The 26,511-nt window shown below is 41.3% G+C and overlaps 2 protein-coding genes and 2 long non-coding RNA genes across 5 annotated transcripts; 3 read left to right on the plus strand and 1 right to left on the minus strand.

Annotated features, from left to right (window-relative positions):
- Positions 1 to 21: 21 nt before the first annotated feature.
- On the minus strand, positions 22 to 18,290 carry rapgef3 (Rap guanine nucleotide exchange factor (GEF) 3). Of its 2 annotated transcripts, none has more exons than XM_061273098.1 (27): positions 18,141 to 18,290; positions 12,085 to 12,132; positions 8,250 to 8,356; positions 7,869 to 7,990; positions 6,899 to 7,070; positions 6,545 to 6,629; positions 6,266 to 6,326; positions 5,989 to 6,065; positions 5,602 to 5,748; positions 5,425 to 5,525; positions 5,042 to 5,130; positions 4,877 to 4,955; positions 4,262 to 4,412; positions 4,088 to 4,170; positions 3,972 to 4,002; positions 3,205 to 3,277; positions 2,942 to 3,079; positions 2,771 to 2,868; positions 2,384 to 2,509; positions 2,092 to 2,273; positions 1,569 to 1,659; positions 1,442 to 1,492; positions 1,181 to 1,268; positions 1,015 to 1,079; positions 879 to 933; positions 702 to 773; positions 22 to 457 (listed from the first exon to the last, which is right to left on the minus strand). In XM_061273098.1, exons 1-27 carry the CDS (start codon positions 18,207 to 18,209, stop codon positions 339 to 341), a joined length of 2,580 nt encoding a protein of 859 aa, XP_061129082.1. In that variant the 5' UTR covers positions 18,210 to 18,290; the 3' UTR covers positions 22 to 338. The 2 variants fall into 2 exon arrangements, with proteins under 2 accessions (XP_061129082.1, XP_061129080.1); XM_061273096.1 differs by lacking the exon at positions 18,141 to 18,290 and adding an exon at positions 14,360 to 14,676.
- Positions 10,028 to 13,669, plus strand: LOC133150525 (uncharacterized). The gene is made up of 3 exons (XR_009713787.1): positions 10,028 to 10,286; positions 10,621 to 10,740; positions 13,590 to 13,669. It is a non-coding gene; the product is annotated as an uncharacterized LOC133150525 (long non-coding RNA).
- An 883-nt stretch (positions 18,291 to 19,173) lies between the features above and the next one.
- On the plus strand, positions 19,174 to 21,787 carry slc48a1a (solute carrier family 48 member 1a). Its single transcript, XM_061273099.1, has 3 exons — positions 19,174 to 19,606; positions 20,262 to 20,429; positions 20,501 to 21,787. Exons 1-3 carry the CDS (start codon positions 19,477 to 19,479, stop codon positions 20,635 to 20,637), a joined length of 435 nt encoding a protein of 144 aa, XP_061129083.1. The 5' UTR covers positions 19,174 to 19,476; the 3' UTR covers positions 20,638 to 21,787.
- A 2,958-nt stretch (positions 21,788 to 24,745) lies between these two features.
- Positions 24,746 to 26,341, plus strand: LOC133149821 (uncharacterized). The gene is made up of 3 exons (XR_009713682.1): positions 24,746 to 24,865; positions 25,700 to 25,853; positions 26,045 to 26,341. It is a non-coding gene; the product is annotated as an uncharacterized LOC133149821 (long non-coding RNA).
- Positions 26,342 to 26,511: the final 170 nt, after the last annotated feature.

Raw genomic sequence — 26,511 nt, forward strand, 5'->3', positions numbered from 1 at the left:
TGGGGTTTAACTGAATGCACATAATTGGGAAAATAATTTATTGAGAAAAACAAATGTATGAAATATGCATATACAGAGCATCTACTGATTTATAAACATTTGTGCATAAACGACTGACCGAATAGTGAAAGGCTGATTGTGTTCCTCTGGCGTTTTGTGAAGTGGTGTGTGACTGCAGTCTATGAAGTTGATGAATAACACAAAAACACAAGAGAGTGTTGGAAGGCCGTCAGTTTGATTGCAGTTCAGCATAAGTTCTTCTCATCCTTGAGTCGGTCGCCATGACAACCAGCCTAGCAGCACCTCGAGTATTTGTTTGCAGAGTTTCTGTGCGCTAACTAACGTTCTAGTGTCCTCGATAGCTGTGTTAGTTTGCGCTGGTTGTCGATCACATTCAGGTTCTGGATGTAGTGTTGGATATTGCTGGGACTCCGCAAAAGGAGTGCGTGGTCCGAGTCTGTAAAGATGGAGAACAAAGCAAGACATTCTATGTATGGTTTTGTTCTTCTTAAAAAAAATGAAAGCTGTGAGTTGCAATGAACATAAACACATTTTCATGGCTTTTTCTTCTAATGGTTACGATTTAGCCTGTGGCCAGGGTAGTGATTCACAAAACGGCCATTCTGCCTAACATCAAGGAAGGACCCCGCCGTTCCAAATCAACGGGCTTTCCATCTCTACACAAACGTAATCCAACTTACATGTTGATAAGCGTGCAGCAGGGCTTTCCAGAAACATTCGGTCAGCAAGGCCTCTTTGTGGCGACGAAGGCACTGCAGAGGGATCGGAAATGCCGGTCGATGTCATTTAGCATAGTTTGCCGCAACAACTAGATTATGGACGTGTCCCAATACTTTTGTCCAAAATATGGCACTCACCATGAGGTTGGCTCCGGCAAAGCCTCACCATTTTCACAGTCTTGGCAATCATGCGCTTGTGGGTGAAGGACATTTAGGTCACAGTGTTGATTATTTGTTCCAAAAATACAAGTCAGTGAGCGCAAGTCTGTCATACCATCTTTTCAAAATTGACCAGCCGGTCTACCAGGTTGGAATTTCCCTCGTGGATGAATGTCATGTCTGAAAAAAGACGCAACATCTCATCATTTTGGTCACTCATGTCACTGCTGTGCTCCGTTATTGTATGATGATGATGATAACTGGTGGTGACCGTTGGTTACCTTTGAGTATGAGAGGCATGAAGGGGATGTAAGGGGGGTTGAGTTTGGCCACAGCCAGCCTGTAAGCTCGGTGGTTGCGTGAAGGATCCTGGCACAAGACAGTACAATTTGCATTAACGGCCACCAGATGACACCATTTTTGTTTCCAATATGAGCTTTCCATACAAGGAAGCATGAACGGATGCATCATATTTGTTATTTAGACACTTGTGAACCGTTCCAACCACTGCACAGGCACATTATATTTTAAATCCGACTCACCATAAGCCTCTCGTAGGCGCAGTAGATTCTTTTCGTCTTACCGGGTATTCTCTACAAAAGGAGACGGGCTAATTGTGAAAAATAATGGTGACATTATTCAAGTGTCACACGTGAAGTGAAGTATCACCTCCCAGGTCTTGTAAAGCCTATGCACGGCGCTGTTGCTCAAACCAAACATCACGGCAAAGAAGGAATTGAGATTCTTCTGCTCCTTTAATCTGAAAGGACACAAAGTCAATCAACTTGAGGTCATTTTATTGATCAAGTTTTAACCCTGTGTAACGTCTGATTTCGTTCAACAAGGTTCTGTTGTGAATTTTCATCTTGAAGAAATAGCAGCAACTGACAGGGGGAGCAATTATTTCAGATCAAACTGGCATTGCTGCCTAAATAAACAATGGAAACAGAATGTTCAAAGAAAGAAAATGGATGCAAGAGAAATGGGGAAATTAAGCTTCAAGTTTGATCCATGAACCAGTTGAACGGTTTTAATCCTTCAGATGGCACTGTTGGTTAAAAGGGGAAATGGCAAGCCAGAGTGCCTATGTTGAACAAAGAGTGCTATCTAGAGGTCTCAAAAAAACACAACACTTGGTTCATCCATCACCTTGAAGCCTTTAACCACCCCATCACTCGATGCAGACTCTTACACTGCAGCGATTTTGATGAACTTCTTCAGCACGATGGCTCGTTTGACCAGGTCTTCACAAAGGCAGAGCTCGCTCACCACCCAGTACTGAACCTCGTTGAAGCGACGGACAAAACGCTCCAAGTTGGCCGTTATGGAGCCTGGGAACTTTTGACGTCCAAATACGTAATGGATGAGCTCGGACTGGAGGAAGAGGTGGAGGGTTGTCATCCTCAGTGTGGTGATGAAGATACAAAAGGAACCAAGTGACGGCAGGTCTGGTTTAGAATGACGCAAAAGGATCGACGACTGACCTCGTGCATGGCGGTAAACAGTTCCCAGTCGTAGTTGGTGAGTTCATTGGCGATGTCCTTGGAGCACATTTGCTCAAGTGTGTTGGCATTTCCTCGCTCGGGACCCTGCTGCTCTTTCAGGGGCATCTGAGTCAAGAGCGAGAGTAAGAGAGAAGATATAGAATCATTGGAGGATCTCAAAGGAATCTTTTCTTGAGTGCACGAAAGATGCCTTTAGAAAAACCCAAACAAGCACAAGGAAAACATACAAACGCTACACAGGAAGTCCAAAGGCAAGATTCAAACAGAGCCTCAGAACTGTGTAAACACCGTGTTACTTCATTCACGTGCGGTCACACGATGTTTCCCAGCAGTTTGTTCAATTAACCACATTGAAAATATCCATACCAGTTTTTCAACTTGGCCACTGGTGCAGATGAAGAGTCTCTCGTTGAGTCCCAGCGCGGTGAACACGGCTGTGGCATCCAATTTCAACTGGGCTCTTTCTGTCAGGGTGGCAAACGTTAGTTATTAAAGGTTTTGACTAGCATAAATGATGTCACAATGATGATTTGGCACCTCCAGCTGAGTTCATCTTGACCAGCACGTGATCTCCTCCAGCTTTGACTAGCGACAGCATTACTTGTTGGACGGACATGTTGACCGGCAGTATCAGCGTGAGAGCTTGGTGGTCTGGCGTGTAAATCTCGTATAAGACTGCGCGGCAGAGCAGAACGTCACCACATCACTACGCTGCAAACGGCCGAGGCTACATTTCCAAGTTGTCGGCCAAAACAAGCACAGTTTGGCAGTTTCCATATCAGAATGTTTTGACAGCTCACCTTTATCCTGCGCTTTGATTGGTTGTATCCGTCCAACAGGCTCCTCGCTGTGAGCAAACCAGTCAAATGAGTTCTGTTGATGACATCAGGGCAACAACAGGGAAGCAACACTAAATAACTAATAAAAATAAATAAATGTGCCGTTACAGCGGAACACACATTCTTCAGGGTGCTGGCTAACTTCTGATTTGCAATTTGAACCGTGGTATCAGGTCAAACCAAACCGTGGGAGGCAAGAAAAATTCAATAATTTAATGAAGTTATTTAATACATCTTTTGAGCGGAGAATAAATCACTCCAAATACTTTTACCCTTTGCAACATGGCTTGGCTAAAATGCATGTAGCAAGGCCAATGCTTTATCATAATTTCCCTGCCTCCTTTCTCAAGTGTTAGCAGCATTGAAAGAGAGGTGGGCTGATTTAAAACGCTTTTTAGAAAAGGCAAAGAAGCACTTCCAAAATGGGATCTAAACGGGAAATACACTGCGACTCACCATGCCTGGAAAAATAAACATTTAAAGTCTGCTTGTTGAAAGCTACAGGATATGGAGCTGAAAGCACAATGAGGAGGGCAGCAAAAACCGGCAGATCCTATCTAAACAAAATACACTTTGTCAGGTTCTGCATTGCATTTGAACTTGCTTAGCATGACTATGACAAACCTAAGTTGCTGGATTTTGAACCAATGAGAAATTAGTTACAAAGCTACAAATAAAATTAGTAAAACATTACATAACATTGTTAGACAAAGAATTATGGTCCTTACCCTGCCCAATGAGTGGTAGCCATTCTCTAACCTGGTGAAAATGACAATACACATTAGCTGCATTTTGAGACTCGAGAAGTCGTTGAGGATATTTTAAGGTACACTAATAGCATTACACTTTTATTCTTCTTCTATCCCGTAATTGATCTTTCAGCACGCCAGCCAAACGAATATCCGCTGCAATGTCCTTCTTTAGCTTCTGTTTGAGAGCACACGAGAAATAAATAGTACACACAAAGTCAAAATGTACTTTCACTTTATGCAACTCTAAAACTGATTTCTAACCTCACCTCCAGAAACGTTACGGCAACAGGGTCTTCCCTCAGCAGAAGACCATAGAGTGCTACCCACTGACCAACCATCTTCACCACCTTCTGCTTCGTGTTGAGAACGTAGGCGGCCTTCTCCTGCTCGGATCCCTCAGAGAGCTCTGCCTGGTAGGTGCATTGCTCGTGAAGAAACATTCACTTGAAGGTGGTTGACAACACCAATACTCTAAAACGAAATTGAAATCTAAAAGCCCCCCCGCCCCTCAAACATATAAACTGCATTGGTTTATATGCCGCCAATTCATTTCTTAGCCTAATAGTGTCCGTAGTGTGACAAAAGTAGAGCTGATTGATGGAGTCAAGAAGAATTGGATTACAGTAATCCCCTTTCTGTTTTAGACCACCCACAAACTATGTGAAAAATTGAATAGCGTTTCCAGTAAATGTTTTGAAGGTCTGTTAACACACGCTTTAATCCTTACAAACATATTTCTGTACATAGTGGGTCGGGAAAATCCACAAATAAGACTCATCACTGTTTAAACTGCGGGGACAAAAGCTGGGAGGAAGAACTTGTGGCTTATAGTGGGTAAGACTTAAATAGATGTGGTTTGAAAACCAATGACCTAAGGATATTGATGCTGTAGTGCAGGACACAGTTGACTGGAGGGCATGAAGACTCTGTGGGTGAGCAAGAAATCGCTCACACACGAATCTATCAGGCAGGAAAAAAAAACATCAGACTGCTAAGGTCATGAAGAATTTGTCCAACAAACAAGAAAAGACGAGAAAATCTCTCACCGATGGCATCAGTCCCGTTGGAGTCCAACTTTAATGTTTCCAGGAAGTGTTCCAAGATCTTCTCTGGCGTTCCCGACATCACAGTGTACCTGCACACAACAAGAAAAAAAGAAATAATGTTGACATTTGCACTATAGTATTATGTATGCACATTTAGCGATTAGGAAAGCAACCAAGTGAGGAGGTGTCAGACCTCAATATAGTTTTAAAATAAAATTATTCTTTTGATGATTTTGACTTTCTCATTAGTATCATTTTTATCTTAATTCCACCAGTAAAAATTATAGTAGAATTTTTTTTTTAGATATTATATTAAGATTCTTGATCAGTAATCTGTGGAATGGGGGGCATTTACAAAGCTATCAGGAGTCTGGGTCCCTCACTTGTTTCCAGCTCCCCCCTGCTCATCTGGGTCAGCACATTTCTCCAGCACCAGCACAGTTTTCCCGTGCTCCTCCAATCGCACCGTGTTAGCCTCTACGTCCTGAAATGGAAGAAACGCACAAATACTATCACACAACAGCAAAACAAAATTGCAATGGAGCAAACGGTCAGCTGACCTTGAGAATCCGTATGAAGTCGTGTTTGTCCACACGCAAGAAGTGACAGTTATCCTCCCTCAGGATGATGGTGGCAGCACGCGGGGCGTCATTCAGCAAGGCCAACTGCCCAAAATCTTTGCCCTCGTGCAGTGTGGTCACCAGACCCTGAACGCACATACCTTCTGTTGTCAATGTTGTTTTTCTATAGATAAAAATAGTGCTGCACTTCAAACCTGAGTGAACTGGTAAATTGGGATTAAAAGGCCAGTTTAACAAACTAACAACTGCAGGCAAATGTTATTTGCAGATTCCACAGATTTGAATGTTGGCTCTAGCCTTCCTGTGTCAAGTAGGAAAGAAATCCTTTTTGTTTGGTGTTACCATTCAGCAGAGCCACTGACCTACCTTCCCGTGTGTGATGACATTGACGGAGCCTTTCCAGATGATGTACCAGGAAGTGCCTTTGTCCCCCTGACTGAACACTTCAAAAACAACACAAACCTTTGAGCCAACGTTTCAAGTGTGCATTATGATCAAAACGCTTCAGCATTGATGTCGGCACATTTTGACAACCATGGTGCTTCAAGGGCTGCTCGCGTGCTTTATTGAAACGTGCTATTGTGCTAAATAGCTGGTCTTCACAATGAGACGTGTGTACATGTACAAAAGTGGGCCAACTTACAGACGGTTCCGGCCTTAGCATGTGATTCAAACATCAGCACAGCTGCCAGCTCTTTCCGCACCTACAGACACAGCGGGGACAAAAGTTGGCTTCAGGAAATAAACAAACTGTGAAATGTTGGCTTGATGCCTTCTGAAAAAGTGTTGTTGGGTTAGGAATGCCAGGCCTGCGTACAATAAGAGAAATTATCGAACACTTAATACGGCAAAAATTGTTAGGAATGAATTAGTAATATAATTGACTTTGAATTTTCGTAATGCGTCAATAGCAATAACTGACCGAGGCGGAAAGATGAGCGGCGGCTTTGACATGGAGAAGCTCCTCATAAATGACCTCTAGGTCCTCAGCACTTCTCTGGGCTGGACTAAACACAAAAGGCATGTTAAGACATACACAGGAAAGCATACATTAGGTCAGAATTGGAATTGTCTAGATATGCTTTGACTTGGGAGCAAACATTTGAGATAAGAGCCCAACACGGTGGTCGTGAACAACAAGCAGTCCTTTGGCAGATTGAACACTTCTTCAAAAAAAATGGCTTTAGCACCTCTCCCAGCATGTACCCGCTGCTGGCATCAGTGATTTGTGATGTGGAATGTTGTGACAGATTATCCAAGACTCCACGGCACTCACCATTTGCGGAGAATCATCGTGAGTAAGGCGTCAGGGCCCAGCTGAGACAGCAGCGACAGGCTTTCCTGCAGCTCGTCCTCCGAGTCCTTTGTTAGGTGGTTTGGTCCAAACTGGGAATCCAGGAAGCGGTAGAACTGCGTGTCCTTGTCGTGGAAGTTCACCTCATGTTTAACTTGGCATGGAAAAGACAAAGACAATGCAAGTAAACAAATACGTGTGGCTAATTTGGTTGTAAGCCGCAAGCATGCACGTATTGTCCATCTGGGACTCTATCGGCTTGTGTAAAAAACTGGATTAGTGGTTGTCATGGCAGCAACTAAGGTTCCATTGTCCTTATCCCAAAAAAAATAACTTTGCAACTATTAGTGTTAGCATATGCGTTAATTGTTACTTGTCACAAATTGAGCCCAATGCTTGTACAGTACACTATTGATAGTTTTCTAAGACTAACTACAATCCTTGCTTGTGCTTTAAATGAACTTTTTTCTTTTTTAAATATGAGCACTGGAAACAAAGTGCCTTCAAAACATTGTAGAATGAATGAAAATTTATTCCAAGTGAGCCACTTGAATAGATGATGGAGTGTTTCTCGCTTGATTGGACTTTTGTTTTGCTGGCAGACAATGCGCCTTCTCCTGTAGATAGTGCATACTTGACTGGGTTAATTTTGTGCCTGCACACTTAAGTCACATTTTAAGCTCCTCAAGCATGTCTGACTACTGCCCGAGATATCATTTGCTGAATATATTATACATTAAGAAATGCCAGTATATGATTGTTGAGATTGGACAGCACATTTATGCTTTGTTGAATTTTTTTTTTTTGTCTAGTAATTTCATGACATGTTTAGTTCTCGAAACTACATTCACTAGATTTAGGTAGTTGATCTGAAGTTCATTTTTCCTCATGGATCTCTTCGTTTTCAGCATCAATATTCCTAATGTCTTTTTGAAATGTCTCAGTGTCCTACCATGAACCAGGATTCCTTCGTCCACCAGGACCTGCCACATTCCGACCGCCTGGCTTCTTGACTGCAGGCCTTCATTTTGTCCCATCAGCCAATCGACAAGTTCCTTACCGGAGCAGCATTGTCTATGAATGAAGGTGAGTCACAAAGGATGTCAAATGGTGTAGGCGCAATTTTGTAAATCCATTTATTGGTTTGTAATTTAAAATGTTATGTCATTTTTGTAATATAAAATTGGGTTGGAAAAAAGAGACATAACTGAGCTTGTTGGATAGTAGCAGAAATAAGAGGGCAAAGTTAATTAATTGTTTCAATATATCAATATTCATCATTAACATTCCCGACAAAGGAAAGCACAAATGTCCGTCCTAGTAGGCATGTTACCTGTAAGTTTTGAGGTGATGTTTTCGATCTCGGATCAAGCCAGGGTTCCTCGCGACCATGGCTCTGTACACGGACCTTGCGGCCTTCACCACGCGATCTGAGGGGAACTTAAGCACACAGAGGTGAGCAGTGAGTCATTAAACACACAACTATATTTATATCAGGGGCATAAATATGACACTGGATTGTTTTATGATGTGGAGAGATTGGCTGAGAATAATTTGGGACATGCAATGGTTCTGTATACACAATTGAGGGAGTGATCTGGCATAATTAAGAGCACGTGAGTGATCTGGCATAATTAAGAGCACGTGAGAAGATCTTTGTAATGGATGTTGGAAATGGCCTCTGACGCGTAGAGGGTCCCCGGCCACCCTCGGTCAGTTTCCATTCAACTCGCCATTTAATTCCTCCTCACTTCCCCTCGAAAGCACGCAAGGCGAGCAGGTCCAAGACCTGAAAAGGGTGGCTGAAGCCCTGTGAGCCACTGTTGCAGAAACAAGTCTTATGTAACAAGAATGGGCGTCAATGTGGCTGTCCGGTTTTTCCATCCTTTGCGCTTGATGACACCAACAAAATGAAATTGTAGCTTTGCTTCAACCTTCTTGCCTTTGAGTCAAAAAGGAAAATGCATCATTCCTCCGCGTGCAAAAAGCCCGTCAGCCTCTGAAGCAGGCTGGTGCCAAGGCTGGGGGTAGGGCTGGCTGCAGAGGGAGGCCCAACTGAGGCTCTCATTTAAGTAAATACGAAAATGAAAAAATAAACGAGATAGAATAATATATACGTACATAATATAAATAAGAATAAATATAAACATTTTTACCCCAAGTTTCCATATTAAAAACAAATGGTTGGACATGAGTATATTTAATGCAGTTTTCAATAATGGCCTAAATATCGACCTATATCGTAATATTGGGCAGAAAAGAAATCGTAATTTTCCCCAATATGGATTGATGCGTTATCGGTGTGAGGATTACCTTGGAAAACCAACTTTGAAAATGTAACCTTAGTTTAAAACTGTAATGCTACCCTTGAAACCCTACTTCAAAACCCTAACCCTAATTTGAAATCCTTTTTCAAACCCCTACTCTAGCTTTGAACACTACATCTAGTAAACCAGAACACTGGTTTCAAACCCTATTTCAAAATCATAATCCTAGTTTGAAACCCCAGGGTTACGTTTTCAATTTAGGATTTTAAACTATAGTTATGAATGCAAAGTTGGGGTTCTCGCTAGCATTAAGGTTTCAATTGAGGGTTTTAGACTAAGGTTGGGGTTTCACGGTTGCGTTGCAAATAGAGCGTTTCAATTTAGGTTTTCAAACTAGGGTCAAGGTTTTGAATTAGGATATTAAAAAAAGGGGTTGGGTTTCAATTTAGTGTTTTAAACTCTATCCCAATTGTGCTCCTTGAGAGCAAAGTATCTGAACCATATCTTTGTAAATCATGCAGTTAAGCTTTAGCTTTAGAGAACAAAGTGTTTTAGTTTAGAGTTTTCTATAAACATGATCCACATTTTATTAACGACTGAAGCTAGTCTTTATTGAAATCATTGTACTGTACTATGTGCTTGTGTCAACAGACCAAAGTCTTCAATGAACCTCATGTACACGGTTTTGTTAACACCAACAACTCTATTGAGTCTTTTGTCATCTTAATGTTTTCAAAACACCAAAGGCAATAGTCTTCAATGAACCTGATGTACAGGTTTTTGTGAACACAAGCAAATCTTTATCCTACATCTACAGATTTCTAATCATAACACTGAAGACAATTTAAAGTCGTTGACAAACCATGATTTTTTTTAGGTGGGGGTAGCGGACAAATTGCAACTTAAATGCAACATGCTAATTCCAAAGAAGAAAGCCAATTATACAACTAAAACAGACATAGCCTTTGCTTTGTGATTGGACCAGGAACTGCGACGCAAATCTGTTCCATGCACTTCAACTAGCTTGTTCCCAGATCTGCCGGCCCCTAAATAAATCCAGCGTGGGTCCTGCACGATTGCAATGATGAAGTCATGAGCACAAGGTACGTTCGTCTTTCCCAGGGGCCCATTTCACCTTTTGATCCCCACTGTGACATTCTCAGGCACCAACTTGTATTTACTTTTTTCCAAGAGGCAAACTTTCCATTACTCAAGCAAAACCACTATTAAAAGTCGTATTTTATTTTGAAAGCTGGGTTGGCTCACACTATCTGTCAAACTGAATCATGAGTGGAGGTACAAAGTCATTCTGTATGAATTCTGAGAAAAGGCTGAGTCGGGATTCATACTGTATAAGACAAAAATTCTTTGATCATTGATACGGAGTATCTATTAATCGTCCGGTCATCCATTTTCTGCACCGCTCATCATTTTCAGGCTAAAAGGAAACAGGAGATGATCCCACGTAAACTGACTTTGGTGCAGAGCAAAAGACAGACAACAATTCACACTGCCACTGAGTGGGGTCCGTGTCCACGCCCCCAGCTTGGAGGTCAGGTGAGTGACCCACTGCACCATTTATTCATGAATTCATGGATTGCCATTGACAGCTATAGACATAACGATTGTCACTGTGAATCTGGAATCAACCATTACATGTAACATGTACCACATGGCTAAAGTTACCTTCCCATACATCTTTTTTTCTGAAAGTCAAGATAAACCAGCAGCTTATAGAAGTCTATTTTGTCTTAACTTACATGAACAATTCAGATTTGCCACTCCAACATTAACTGGTTTGTCTTGTCAACGTGCAGCGAGATTCATTATCGCACATGCTCGAAAGCATTTCACAGCCGGATTGCAATTGTCAACACTTCCGCACCAGTATAATGCATTTGTGCATTCCTTGAGTCATTAGTATTGTAAGGTGGAATGACCCCCCCCCCATGTCAACACTGTGTGATTTGACAGGGAGATTGGAAGGCACTGTGACCTTTGTAACAGGAATGGCACACTTTTGCAAGTAGTGACACAATGATCCTTGTTGTAACTACAGGAGGGTCCTTTTTTTAGACTCGTATAATCATGAAAGACATTAAAAGGAGCTATGAAACTTAGTTCTGTTTTTTTTTTTTTGGTACCACCCTGAACCACCGACGTGGTTTTATTTTCCATTATTTTTCGAGGCCAAGGAGGGCCATGACATCACTGTCAATGGATTAACTGCTAGATGTTGGTGTTTCTTTAAGGCATGAGGCAAGTCAACTTCACTGAACACGCCCATCTCCTGGTTTTAAGCCAGCAAGACACAGCTGCTCGGCGCTCGCCACATCCGCTGTTTAACAGCAATACTTACGATTTCATATGCATCAGCGTGTAGGTGAATTTTTGAGTGACTAATGGAGCATGAATTCCAGCAGGGTGAATTCACAAGTAGCATATACCCTTGGGAAAACTGCGTACGTGTATATGAAAATGTTATTTTGGTATCATGACTGGAACAAACAAACATATCGTTGGAATTCTGCTGTTATTCAGATTCAGTGTGTCGTCTTAACTAAAAAATATGCTCCCACAGTGCCTAAGCCTGTTTATTGGTGTGCTTGCTGCTTCTTCTCTCCTTACCACTTAGTTAAGGCAAGCTTGAGATAAAGAGTGGTGTGAGGGTCCCAGCTTGGGGGTCGATTAGCAGTGAGCACTCAAGTGCCCTTTCGACTCCTTCTGACCACCAGTCTCGTCAGGAATGTGCTTTTCAAGACTCGCATGGTCAGTTTCACGAGATATTAAACACAACGAAAGAATTAAGTTCAGCACACCGAGAGGATGCAGGAGCTGCAAAACTCGCCCAGGAGAACAACTACGTCTCTCTTTGGACCATGCTTCGCTTCACATACACACCTGCTTCATTGTGTCCTTTGAGTCCAGCACCTGTGGTAGTAGTGGAGTCTATGAGAAGGAGAGAGAGAAGGATTGTGTCATGAGCCAATTTTGCATATCTAAATAACAAAGTTTAACCAAGGACATGCAATCCAAATTTAGGACAGGAGCAACTACTAGTTTGATTTTCTATTGAATCATTTTGCATTAGGTTCCAGATCATTTATGCATGATTGATAAATGAGTTGAATGATGAGTTCAGTGGAGGGCAGAATGAATCACGCTAGACAATGTCAACAATTTATATTTTGCAAAAGCAATTATGGACATGTGAAAAATCTATTAATCTGAGTTACTGTTGTTTGCAAAACAAAATCATTCAGATGGGAAATCTGCCCTGTACTGACTACGTTTTACGTCACGCCCACATCGGCACCAGACTGATTGATGAGACACTTTTCACGTCATATCTCATACGCATCTGTTAAATGTCGCTTCTCCTGCACACACACTTTTGTATTTCCTCATACGTCGGTCACATGGCGGTGTGGATGGCCGACTAATGGTCCTCATTGTTTGCGCTTGGAAAACAACCTTGTTAGCTTCTCGACTGACGAGGTGGCCAAAAGACAAAATACACTCGTTGATTTAATGGCGTTGTAAAACCACATATAGGACATTGTCTTCTTTGTTATGACCTTAATCAAATGATGCACAAGGCATATGCAGGAAATGTAGAAACACTAGTTTGATCCTATGGACGCAGTCACAATCAGATGACTGGGGAATGTTACATATTTTGTCCAAATACTGTATATAGGTGAGCAAACCTAGCTAGTAACAATAATGATGTCTTAGAAGAAAACACGTAACTTGGCTAACATTTGGACAAACTAACTTGTACCAGCTAGCAAGTGGTGACAAAGCCTGTCTTCATTAAATTATTGCTAAATGAGCATCAGCGCTTTAGAGGCCAACATACAGTATATTGAAGTTCTCCTTCCAAACATTGGGCGGCCTTTCGACGCATGAATGAGAGTCTTAAACAATGTTTTTAACGGAGCCATTGCCTGCCTGTTGGTTGTGTGTATTAATGATGTCAACATGAAACATTCACAGGAGAACATTGTATGCATGGTCTGCTTTTTGCTCGCTCATTCCCCACCCGACTTATTTACTCTGACTTTTATGACCGGTTTTATGTCTTTTTCACAGCTGTTTTTTATTCTTTTCACATCTCATGACGCTTTCTCTGGCTGGACTTTTGCCCTCTTCCTAACAGTGGGCAACTTGGGAGGACATCCTCTGCAGTGTCGGAAGTTTTCTTGTGTATTTATTATGTAAGGCAACTTGAAGAGACGCAATATTCAGATCAGTGCTGCTGGTAACAAATTTTGTTACATAAAAGACGTGGCTGATGGGGGAAGAAAAATTGCTGGACATAAACACCAAGATGATATTTGTATTAAGTCTGAAAGTATAACAAGTTGGGCATCTATCTGAATGTTGTGTCTTCATGTGACCAGGAAATGACAACTTTCCTTCTGTACGCTCTTCAAGAGGCTCTTCCAAGAAAGGGAGTGTGAAGGTGAACAATAAACAATACACTATTTTTAATACTTTGCTTTGATTGCCTTCCTGTATCCACCCAAAGGGCTGCACAAATGTGCTTCCACAAGTGGCTGGGAATAGTTTCAGACTTAAACCATCACATGTAGTGTTTGCTTTTTTGTCCTTCTAATCCAATAAAATGTTATCAAGTGAAATGTAATCATCAAATGGAAATTAGATTTTAAACCCGACTCAAAGCACATTCACATTTTTGGGTGTGTTTACGTGGGCTTTAAAAAGCGAAATACTGCCAAGATTCGGGTTTTAAAAGGGTTATTGACTGCATGTAAACATAGTCACTGACCTGATTTTTTTTTTTTTTTATAAAACTGGATAAAAATTGATTTTGATGTCATAGGACCCTTTAAACAATTATTCAATTGTTGCACCTCTACATACAAGTTACACTAAAGTGCATAAAACACACATGGTTATTAAAAGTTGCAGAAGTTGAATTTGGATGCAATTAAAGTTGTAATAATACTCATTGAAGGTTATACATTGTTATTCTAAAAAAAAATGAATACATTGTAGTCAAAATTCTAAATGGTTGAGATGACGCTGTAAAAAAAAAAAAAAAAAAAAAAAGAGACGCGTGTCATTACGCTGTAGTGTGTAATTTGCGTGCAGTATAGAACAATGCGCTCATTCAAGAGCGCATGCTCTGAGATGTGAATATACATACCCATCTGATGCCGCGTATGGTCGGCGTGTCCACTAAGTCTCGGTCCGGAAACACTTGATAATTGTAACTCCTAAACAGATGCATCTTATTTCACATTTCAACTGGTGACCAGAAGAAAATCGGATAAGTAGCGCCTGTCACGCGACTTGCGCACGCAGCGCATACACGCTAATCAGAGTCTCATTCGGACATAGCTGAACCATGGTACAGATTCTGGATCTCATCTGCTCCCGCATCCCGAAGTCGGACTCGACTCCGCTTGGCCATGTCGTCGTGCTGCGTCACTTTTGAGACAATCGTGGAGGAGTGGCATGCATGAATGTACGCGCGGGGTGCGCGCTTTGCACACTAGTGCGCGCTTTGCACACTAGTGTGCGCTTTGCACACGTGACCCCCCCTTAATCCTTTACCTCACTACTTAGGTCTTCACGATTCAAGCAGCATGACGACTGACGTTAATTTGGTAATATTCATTTTAAATCATCAGTTTCGAGCGCTTCAAAAATGTCACGAGATACAGATCACAATTACCGGGCTGTTCTTTACCACTGCAATAGTGAGACAGTGGCACGATTTAAGAAGCTGTGGGAACGGTACTGTCTGATTTTGTATTATATATTTTCTTTCCCATTAAAAACATGACATAATCATGGGAAAAAGTTACAAGAATAAAGTTAGAATGCCATGAGAAATTGATTGGGTTTGAAAAAAGCCATTTATTGCAAGAGAAAAATACTATGTGCATCCAAATAATATAATTATACAAATATTTAAAACTTTTAATTGAAAAAATAATAAAAAGAAGCATTTTTTTAAATTAAAGGTGCATGGGAGGCAACTGCTTCACGCACCCCCCCACAGGTCAGAGGTCAGGGGTTTGTATCCGGGCTCCAGCTTTCCTCTTTTCCTGAGCTTGTCTGCTTGTGTGGGTTTCTACAGGTTCTCTGGTTTTCTCCCACGTTCCGAAATCATGAATAGGAGATTAACTGAAGACTTTAACTGTCCTCATGAGTGAGCTGGCAACAAGTCCACGGTGAGTCTGCTGGAATAGGCTCCAGTACACCTGCCACCCTCCCGAGGGTAAGTGCAATGAAATGGATGGAAAGTCACGACAATACATAAAGTGGTTGAGGAGTGGGTATTTGACTCTTTGAAAAAAATCTTTGTCGCTCTTCAAGATTTGTGCTTGACTTGTCTGATTCCCATTACACAATTAACCTCACCGTGTTTTTAGCAGCACTTGTCTGCCCAGCTGAAGGGAATGCGTCCTATGAAACTACTGTTCACTGTTGATTCTTGAAGCTGTCTGAGGTAGTCAGATGATGACCAGCCTCACTCTGTATGCTTATCAAGTTGTCCCAGCTTTGGGCCAGATAAACATTATGTTGGTGGCAAAGTTACGGATAAACAAAAGCGCCTGAACGTCTTTACTCAAGCGCAAGTGTTTTGCTTCGCCTTTTCTCACGTTTTCCCGCACTTTGCTCTGCCGTTAAACTGACACTCTTAGCTTTATGGATCCATAAAGCTGCCTTTTGTGTCACCACATGTATTCCGTAAAAGCTCAAATGTATTTTCAGCACGGAAAAGAGTGAGAAAACAACAGTGTTGCTAGCCTTGTGAGGTGCTGCATTGATCATAGATAGAACACAGCACTGGTCAAAAGCAAACTTTAATCATTCAGAAATAGATAATACAGCTGTGTATTTTCACAATTGATGAGTTTGGCAGGCACAACTAAATGCATATCAATAATAACATGGCCATTCACCAATTTTCTCTAGCAGAGCTGGGTTACCTGAGAATAGATGCAGTGCAGTCATGCACTGAGTTTGATGTCCAAAATGTGTACTTTTTAAGGATCATTTTTTACAAGCTTACCACCCTGAGGTCAAAGAATTTGAAGACATAAGTTCATTTAATTAACAAGTAATGTTTTAGTTCCTGTTTTCTTATTCACATTTTACCACACAAGTTGCAGTTTACTGCGCACGTACAGCCAGTTTTGTATTTCACGTGGTAAATGCTGGCCTCTGCTGTGAAGTTTCGGCTTTGCAACCTACATTGAAGTTTTGCATCCCAAGTACAATTTCAGTGCAATAAAGCAAAACCATACTCTAACATAATCAATGGCAGGAAGTAACAAAATAGCAATACTTCAATCCGGTACTGATTCGTGTAAGTCTTATAAGCAGGAGAAATTGAAAAAACAGCTCTAACATGGCAGAACATGAACCAGGCTGTATTAACAATGATGGTGATTGGGTAAATTTGGAGAACCAAGATATTCCTTATCCATCTTCACTCAAGACAATTGTCACCTTCAACATTGTCAAAATTGACAATAGAAGCTATAAAAAATTATAACGTGTTGCCTCGTGCCAGCCTAAAAACAGGCTAAAAAATGACACTGAAATGATCTTGAGTGTAAAACTTGAACCCATGCTAGCTAGCTCTAGGTTAAATGACAACAATGCATCATCTGATAAGCAACATAATTTTTCTTCCAAGTAAAATAACTGTAGTCAATAAGAGTACGTGTTAGTATTTTGTGTGTTGATATTTTTCTTCCTTTTGGACCAACTTACCAAACAAACGTTTTTACTTTCACATTTGTTCTGCAAGTACATTTAGGAGTTATACTTTCAATTACGAGTATTAAATCAGTAGTCCCTCAACTTTTTTTTGCACAAATATCTAGTAGTTTGTTCCTTAGGCCACCACTCTAGACATAACAAATGCTCATTTTGGAATAGATTATAGTTGCATAAAAAAAGGTAGTTACGTGGTTGGTCATTATGAAAATTGTGTTTGTGTCTTTGTGTGTGTGTTTATTTACATCCATCTCTGTTTCTATTTAAATCATTTGAGGAAGGGAGTGGAGCTTCCTGCGGCTGATCTACTACGCCCATGGAATGTGTACTTGGCCAACTGTCTGGTACGTCTGTCTTGTGGCACACAAACACACCGACACGCATTTATCAAATGGAGATATTTAATTAGTTAAAGCCATCAAAATAACCTCTTACTAACTAAACTAGTGTGAACCTAAACCAGTGTGTGTGTGTGTGTGTGTGTGTATAAAGTCATATATTGACAATAATATGCATCAATACAGTTTTAAAAAATCCAACACTAACAAAAGTCACTTTCACTGACACTAATGAGTCAAACTGAGTCAATTCTATCTCTTGCAAAAACTCTTTTTTTTAAATTGCAAGACATGATTTAAAGTTACAGAGGAATTTGTTGCCAAAGTCACTTATACTAGGGCTGTTCGATTATGGGTAAAAATCATAATCACGATTGTTCTGTTCAATATTCCCCCAATCATTGAATGGAGCGTCTGTCATCCTTTTCCCCTGCCAATTTAAGCCTTGTTTACTTTGTGTTTAGCTGGGCTTTATTTTGAAGTCTAAGAAGAGAAAACCTGGCATCTTTGATCAAAAGTGCCGTTCAAAACCATTCAATGGCCCCGAAATGAGAGCGTTCACAAAAATGTCCCAACGAGCAAAAATGCACTATGTTCACTTCACGTTCCTCCAAAATATGAACAAGATTTCATTCATTGAATGCGTTGAGGTACAACACTGTTAAATATGGCCAGGATCTCCATTCTCCACACACGCGGGGGCGCGCCTGCAAGTCTCAGAACGGAACCACCAAGTAATCGTTTGTTCTCGATTGTTGTCTGGAGTCAAAATCGTGTTTATGATTAAATTCGCTTAATTGAGCAGCCCTAACTCAAACCTTTTATCAAAGTAGAAGAGAATCATTAACTCACTTTGGGTGACCTCTTGACATTCTTCTGCTTGTCCATAGGTTTCCAAATTCTTAACAGTGCTTCCTCCATTTGTTCCGTTCCATCCTATATGACAGAAAGATAATTCTCCAGACAAACAAGGCTGTGTGATCTGTGAGCAGAGTTACTGCAGATGGCTTCCCCCGATTGGCTGTGAAGAGTTAGCCTCGAGGGCATAAGGCATTAGCTTTCACATGGCAGGCCTCGGTTATGCAACTTGGTTTACAGCTAAGAAAAACATAGATGCACTATACAGAGTGGGACAAAATTTATTCTAGCTTTGGAGTTTGGGGTAACAGTCCGGAGCTGCCTCAGCTGGTCAATAGTGGGCGTCCCACCACTCACCACTTACAAAATCAAGATGAATAAAAACCAAATGAACATGGAAACGGATAAATGTAAATTATTTCTTCATGATGATGACTTATTTCTATAAACCTCTCAAAATATTCTCTCAAATGATCGCAACATTCCAAGGAATGCATGTTCCATTTCTACTAACCATTAAAAATTACTCAGAGGTATTGCTTCAATACCAGGCCCACTCATGTGATCTCCTGGGGCCACCTGGTGCCCACAGGCACAATGTCGGTGGCCCCTGATTTACAGATTAAAAAAACACCAGTCATGTTGTTTTTCTTAATCCAAGACTGAAAAACAATTTGGTCCATTATTTTGTCCAACACTTGACAGGGACAGTGTAGCATGTGGCTCCCCTCGTCATCTGAAATTAATACGCCATTGTAAACTAATTCAAACACAGTTATTGGTTTGAGTGGAACAACATCATGCAACATAAAACATAGTTATTGCTTTGAGTGGAACAACACTGTGCAACACAATCTTGCAGAACATGGTCCGATACGTGTTTGTCATAGTAGTCCTAGTGATGTAAAGACAGATGGCTAACAGATAAAGCTGCATTTTTTCCTTTTCATGTTGCAAGACTGCAGGGAGAATCTCTCTCTCGCTGTGAGTGTGTCATCTTTGTGGCCGAAACCGGAAATACTCTCGTTTCTCCATCTCGCCGCAGTGTTGTTTCTATCTCCTTTGCTCACATTGGATGTTATTACGTGAAATTCCAAGACGCGTTTTGGTATTTAACTCGATCGCTACCTGCGTTGACGTAAACAACATTTTGCTCGCTTCCGTGATTGTTAATAACCGATCCCCGTCGTTAGCATTGGGGCTATCGACTTACATAATGTTGTGTTAATAAGCTGGCGATGAGGCTAGCTTACTTAGCAGTAAAGTGTTTTTAGAAATAAACACCGCATTATCTCTTAACAAGCGCGTCCAAGGCGGTCGTTCGACTGACATGGTCTTCAGAAGAATACACATCAGCATAGGCTATGCTAGTTTCGGTGCCTTGGTTGGACTATCGGCTTTTTTGGTGTGGAATATCGTCTATCATCAGCCATGGACGGCGGCTATGGGAGGCCTCTCAGGTACGTCAACGTGTCACCATGTTTTCTTTAATTATATTGATCAATATATCAAGACCTGTTCAGACAAAACTATAACCCAACGTCCTAAAATGTGTCTTCACGAAAGTACTGCAACCTGCGTGGTATTGAAAACAGCAGGGACAGTATGTCTTGGAGAATCTTTCATTTTATTTAAAATAGCTAAAGGTTTGTAGTATTCTGTTATGTGTATAGTTTGCTCACAATCAGGCTTGTCTCATTTCTGACAGCATGACCAAATCGTATGCAAGACCAAATAGTATGCTTCCCTCACTCAATTTAAAACATTCTTTTAGGGTCTCTTGTTTACTAAGCCCCCGCCCCCCAACCCATTAACGTGTTGTGCTGTTTATGTCCAATTTGCTGTGCCCATTAAATGTGTGCGATAATTCCATAAAGGGTTGTGGAATTTATTCAACGTTTGAAAATACTTTTCTCCATTGATCATGTGTAGCATCTATATATAGTTTTCTCAGATCGAGGACTCTTTGACCTCTTATCCTACTGTCTTTGCACAAAAGGCCTAGTCGGGAAACATCTATTCTACGGCATCTGCAAAGCTCAAAAGAACACATCTTTAAATAGCATGCTGTTTTCCAATGTTTCCATTGAATGTGTTTTGATTTGTGCCTGACAGGAGTGTTGGCTGTCTGGGCTTTGGTCACACACATCATGTACCTCCAGGACTACTGGCGCACATGGCTCAAAGGCCTCAAGCTCTTTATCTGCGTGGGTTTGCTCTTCAGTGTCCTGGCCGTGACCGCTTTCATCACCTTCTTGACGCTGGCTATCACGCAGAAGCAATGTAAGAGCCTTCCACCACATGGCTTATGTTAAGGGCAACAAGCGGAGTTTTAATGTTTTTGTGTGTTGCAGCTGTGACTGACCCAAGGAGTCTGTACCTGTCGTGCGTGTGGAGCTTCATTACCCTCAAGTGGGCCTCCCTCCTTGTCATGTACTCGTTTCGATATCGGCAGGAGTTTGCAGACATCAGCATCCTCAGCGATTTTTAGTTGGATGCGACAGACTTTGAGGGTTCTCTGGATTGGGCCTTGAGGACATTTTTGGAACGTAAGGATTTTAGGTGATAGTTGCCTTGGCTTTGACCACCAAGAGTTGCGCTCGTGTCATTGTATTAACATATGTTGAAACTAACACACTTCTTGTTTTCAAGTGCATGTCTCAACCACAAGGCTAGTTTCTGTTACATTTAAAAAAAAAAAAATCACCATCCTGACTGGTTTCAGAACATGCTGCTCCAATGAAATTTGCTTGGCAACGTTGTTCTCAGAAAACCATTAATGGCTGTTTTCTGCTTGTATTTTTCCAGAAACAGCATTTGAAAACTGATTGTCAGTATATCAGCCAAAAAAAACAAAGGGCACCGTAAGCAATGTTTTTTTGAAAGTTATTTGATGTACTCCAACTTCTAATGTGTTTGATAGAGTCATGACTCTGTATTTACACTGTATGGGTTGAAGTGACGCCATTCTGATCTTTATTTGTTTTTTTGGGGGGCGGGGGGACTTGGCTGCCACAATTATATTATGATACGTGTCACGGCAGTACAAATTAAAATCTTGGAATCAAAAATACAGAACGAGTTGGCGAATAGTGAAAGTCCATCTATAACCGACACCCATTGTAATACATTTGCGCATTTATTTTTTAAAACCTCCAAATTCTTTAAAAACAGAAGCAAATATCATTAAAAATATGCTACATTGGATGTATGTTGATCATCAAACAAGGACACCATTGCCAAAAGCCTAAACTATGTAAGGTTTTATCTTTGTATTATTTATGTATTATTCTTCTGTGTTCACATTTTAAACCACCCTACGTATTGACGAAAGTCGTGCTAACTGGTATTTTTGGACAAGTAAGCAAGCAAGCATTAACTGTTGGTGTGCCTGTGTGTAGTGTTGCTTTACACAATGACCCTGTCAGCTTCTTGTATTGGCATGCATACGTACATTTTGTTGGTCTGTGTGAACAAAATCTTGCTATACTCTATGCTAATAGGCGAGCAATCTGTGCTTTATTTTTACAGTATGACAAAGCAAAGGCCAGGCACATATTGAGTAGCGTCTCACCTAAAGGCCAAGTCAGATATGTCGTATAAAGTCTTTGCAAGAATCCATCTGTTTTAAGCTTCAAATATTTTTTTTTGATGGATTACAAAAAAAAACATGCATTTTAATCTTGTTAACATTCTATGTATAGTTTTGCACCCTCATTGTGTTGTATGACCATATAGTAGCGCCGTGCAAGTTCCCGCAGGGGGAGAGCCGCTCTCATATTTGTCCTGTATAGACTTGGATGAATGCCGAATGCACTTTAATATCGACGCTATTGTTTGCAGACATAACTTCCAAAACCTTACATTTGTTGTTTTGCCTGCTATCCATGTGTCACTCTATGCTGAAGGTGAAAACTGGAAGATGTATCATTTTAAAATTTTGTGAATGAGAACATGCAAAGTTACATTATTTAATTCCATGTATGTTGTCTCTGACTAATAATAAAACAATTCAGCTCCTCAACAAGGTTGGACAGATTATTATTTTTTCCTCAGACCACAAGGTTTAGTGCCTATCTAGTTTAGTCATGTGGGAGGCGCTCTAGCCGCTTGTAACTTAGCAGGCTTAAAGGTTTTCACCGGAGTGCTGCCGGTGAATTTATGAGGCTATTAACAAATCATTTTAAAGTATTCTGGCAACACCTACTGCTGTGCACCGCTTCCTCTCAGTGGGAAATTGGCTTCACAAGTGATTACAAGGCTTCTGTGACCATCAGCTTGAATTTGTGCCTCCACAAGTCGCTCATCACTTAACTAAACGTGCATGTTTGATTTAATCATTTGCAAATCAATTTCTGAGCGCTCGTGTTTGAAAATGACTTGCTTGCTTTATAAGAATCAGGGAAGTTCCCAATACAAAATCATCAAAATTCTGATATCGCTGAAAGATTGTGTGTGGTAAGAGTGATTGCTTGAAAAATGGTTAGGGCTGACGATCAACAATGTTAAGGTTTTCAATATTTACAATTGCAAATCTCTCATCGCTGCATTTGGCCGAACTATGGAGTTTAGGATTGTGAAACAGGAAGATAGCACCCAAAGTGTCTTAAAGCAAAGAGCAGGAGAAATTGAATCCAGATCTAAATTCCATAGAACCGATACCAAAACCAAACAAACAAATACTAACAATAAATAAATATCCCCTTCCACACAGAATAGCAAAACAATGCCCTTTTTTTCACGTCAGGGCTGTCAATTGTTCATGTTTATACACTTGCCCCCCCTCCCCATCCTTCAAAACATTTATTTGAATAGTTGCTGCTTTGTCACACTTGATGTCATAACCGATGTCATTGCACAAATAATTCAACATTCGCTGTTGCCGAGCGCACATATTTTTCCTCTCCTGCGAACATACACAATGACATAAATGACTGCTTTATATTTTCCACCCCTTGCACATTCATTGATGCAATGGTTTAATTAACACGGTCCCCTTCAGTAATTTGAGCCTCGAGATTTATGTGTTGAATTGACTGACACGCCCGGTGGTTCGCTACTATTAGTGAGACTAATGGCGTGGTGTCAGAGAGTTGAGTCATGGGGGATTGTTTGAGTGGGGCTTGCATGATGACGGGCCCAGGGAATATATCAAACCATTTTGTTGTTAATATTCAAATGCAGAGTGCCTTCAAGAAGCTTAATGAATGACTGTTTTCTCATCATGAGAGCATGAGAACATCCCAGAATGACTGATAAAACAGCCGCATTCAGATTATGCAGTGTCAGCATATGGTTTGTTTGAGAGCCAACAGAATCATCAGAAGCATCAACAGAAGTGTTTTTTTAGATTACGAGTCATATAATGAGTCATATATGTTCATATAAAATACTACTGCTTTATATTTGACTTTTACAAAAACATACTAGCTTCATTTGATACTAATTGATCTGGGATATTTTATAAAACATGTTCATTGGGAATTTTTGAATGAATGTGGGCTTTTATCATCCCATCAACTCATTGTAACAAAAGATCTCAGGCTCTTTATTGGATTTTAAGAAGGGGGGCCAGCTAGAAGTCCAGCTAGAAGGAGCTCATATGCTTTCAAGGAGTGCGTGTATGGATTGGGGGTCACATTTGTTTCCTCTGAGGGTTGGACTCTGCCAAGGCTTTCATTTGTCTCAGATTCCATTAATAGCTGGCCTGGTTTAATGGCCTCAGTATGGCGCGTCTGCGTTTGCAGAGATGTGGTTCTGTTGGATCACCAAGCGATGATGAGTGCTAAATTTAGACCATCACAAAGGCCCTGAAATCTATTAATTGGATTACACAATTGATGGCAAACTCAACTCCCTTTCCTTGCTGTAGTGACCAAACATACTCACAGGGTGTCACTGTGGTATAATCGTAAAATCTTTCTCTCGCCTTGAGTTTAACCCTGAAGGAAGTCATGAAAGACAAAAGTTTAATGCTGCAGCTCGAGCTATTTGAAAGCAAAAGGGCTTCTAAAAGTTTTGTGATCTATTTTCCTGTGATCCATATATATTGAGCAAAGGAAGAGTGATTGCTTAGCGGGGAATGACGCACCTCAGTTGCCCTGCAAATGAAGATGCAAACGGAAGGGGAGTGTGAAATTAAAACCTTCGCTTCCACTAAACACCCCCTTGAGGCCTTGCCCCTGAGTGCTCAACCTCTGCTCATCCAGAACTTGCATACTTCTTCAAGATACATGACTCCTTGAGTGACAAGAGATGGATGCCATCTATGCAGAATCCACTTTGATAACTCGCAGCTGCTGCACCGACTGCAAAATAACCAAAGCAGATAACCACACAAATCTAAAAAGTGGAAACAGACAGGGCGGCTGAGGCGCGCGTGCCACCTGCCAGTGTAAATGTCAATTCAGTGTCAGCTTCTTTCTCTGATCATGCGTGACATCGGCAACTGCTTCATCTTTGCGTGACAATCGTTCTGCCTCTCATGGCGCTCGGCCTCTAATGATGCATCTGAAAAGATGGCGTGCCAGCCACCTGTGTGTGAAAGTGCCCATTGTTCTGTCTTTCCAAAGTCAAATATTGTCATTTTCATCCAACAGGAGTGTCCTGCTGGGACCTCGGTCGGACTCAAGAAGAAAGGCATCATCCAGGCCTAGAGTGGCACCTGGAAGCCCTTGGACCGTGGAGTTCATTATTTCCCGTCGCTGCGCTCACAGCAGGTAAAGATGTCATGGGATTAGGAAAATTACAACTCATCATCACATTGAATGGCCCTGTTGTAATTAGTGGGAACCTTGTACTAGTGCCATCATTGTTTTTTCATTTGCAAGCTTGTCGCAGAGCAGGCTTACTGCTTGAGGAATCATCTGAAGTGATAAAGCCACATTTCAAAGAGCAATGCGGCTATTGTCTTCAAAATACAACTTGGATTGATGTATAAGGCAAACCCTGGAAACTTCTGTCAGTCTGAGTATCAATAAAAAAATGTTTTGTCTGTTTTTGCTAGGCACCAAATGGCCTACGGGAGACAAAACCCATCAGTCATCAAACATAGCAGACGCATGACAAACGTTCGTACGTCGTTCTTGGTTGACATGACTTATTCCATTTTGTCCCCTGTGGAACACATGGCGAACAATTGATGTGATTTTCAAAATAGCTGCCGTATAAGTCATCTATAGACATCCTGGTGATGGGCAGCAGTTCCCATCGATCATACTCATGAAGTTGTGATTGGTCGTGTTGAAAGTCGTGCCGTACTTCAAGATGTCGTTCACAGTACACATGAAACGCGATAGGGTTCACTCTTGGATGACGTACAGGTTGGGACACGTGCACTATAGTCATCATGACGGATATTGCCAGTTCATATAAAAAGTCTACACACAATATGCACTATTAGTATTGTGTGTCCAGATGTAAACAAGCATTGGATTACCTGAGCCTTGTGTTAGGTCCATAAAATCCAATATGAAATTCACACTCTAGTTTCTAGGTCTAAATGCATCAAGCTCTTTAATACAATTAAAAAAAAATCATGTGGTTGTCTACAGGCTTGGTGGAAAGCATGCGTAATGGCTGCATAATTAGCGCTCTTCCCTGCCAGACGGGCACAAAGCCGCCGTCACCATCAGTAACACCGGAACAACCTTTGGCGCCAGGGCCTGGTTCCAGTGCATCTGTCAGCCCCGAGTCACCAAGCCACGGGTGAGCCAAAACACTCAATCTGCAGCCTTGCTACACAATGTACACAAAAACACTGCTTTGCTAAAGACGTCATTCATGTGGAAGCTGCTTTATTTGCTCCGTAGAGTATTTTAGTGCATATCGCCTACATGTCCAGTCACAATAATAGCCTTGACTAATTCTCAATCATTATCTCGTGAATGGGGAGGCAGCTAACGCGGGGTGGACGTCTCTTCTGGCTCTGACGTGAAATACACAAGACAAGGTAGAGTGCGGAGACGGCGGCCAGAAAGGTTCCCATGAAGCCCAAAAGGATCCCATAGAGAAGAGGGAGTGCCACATCTAAAGGGCCCTTGGAGGACTCAGGCATTGGGCGTCGCTCCACAATAAGATCGAGGTCACGCTGAGTCAAATCGGACGCTAACACATACCGAAAAAACATCCACATATGAATGGTTATTTATTGGTGAGTAAAGTATATGTGATGTATGTTTCCCATTTACGGTGATGTGCTTGTTTTTAATCGGATAACATAGCTTTTTACGATTTCGGCAAAATCACCGATTTATTTCTATTCCCTATGGTTAAACTAGCTGAATTTGAGTCAATCTGAAGTCAACCAGAATCCCAAAATGAATCGTATTCAACGTCAGCCTGTGCTCCGATTCCCCTTAATGCA

This window comes from Syngnathus typhle, linkage group LG2 (assembly GCF_033458585.1).
Source record: "Syngnathus typhle isolate RoL2023-S1 ecotype Sweden linkage group LG2, RoL_Styp_1.0, whole genome shotgun sequence".
Taxonomy (NCBI): domain Eukaryota; kingdom Metazoa; phylum Chordata; class Actinopteri; order Syngnathiformes; family Syngnathidae; genus Syngnathus; species Syngnathus typhle.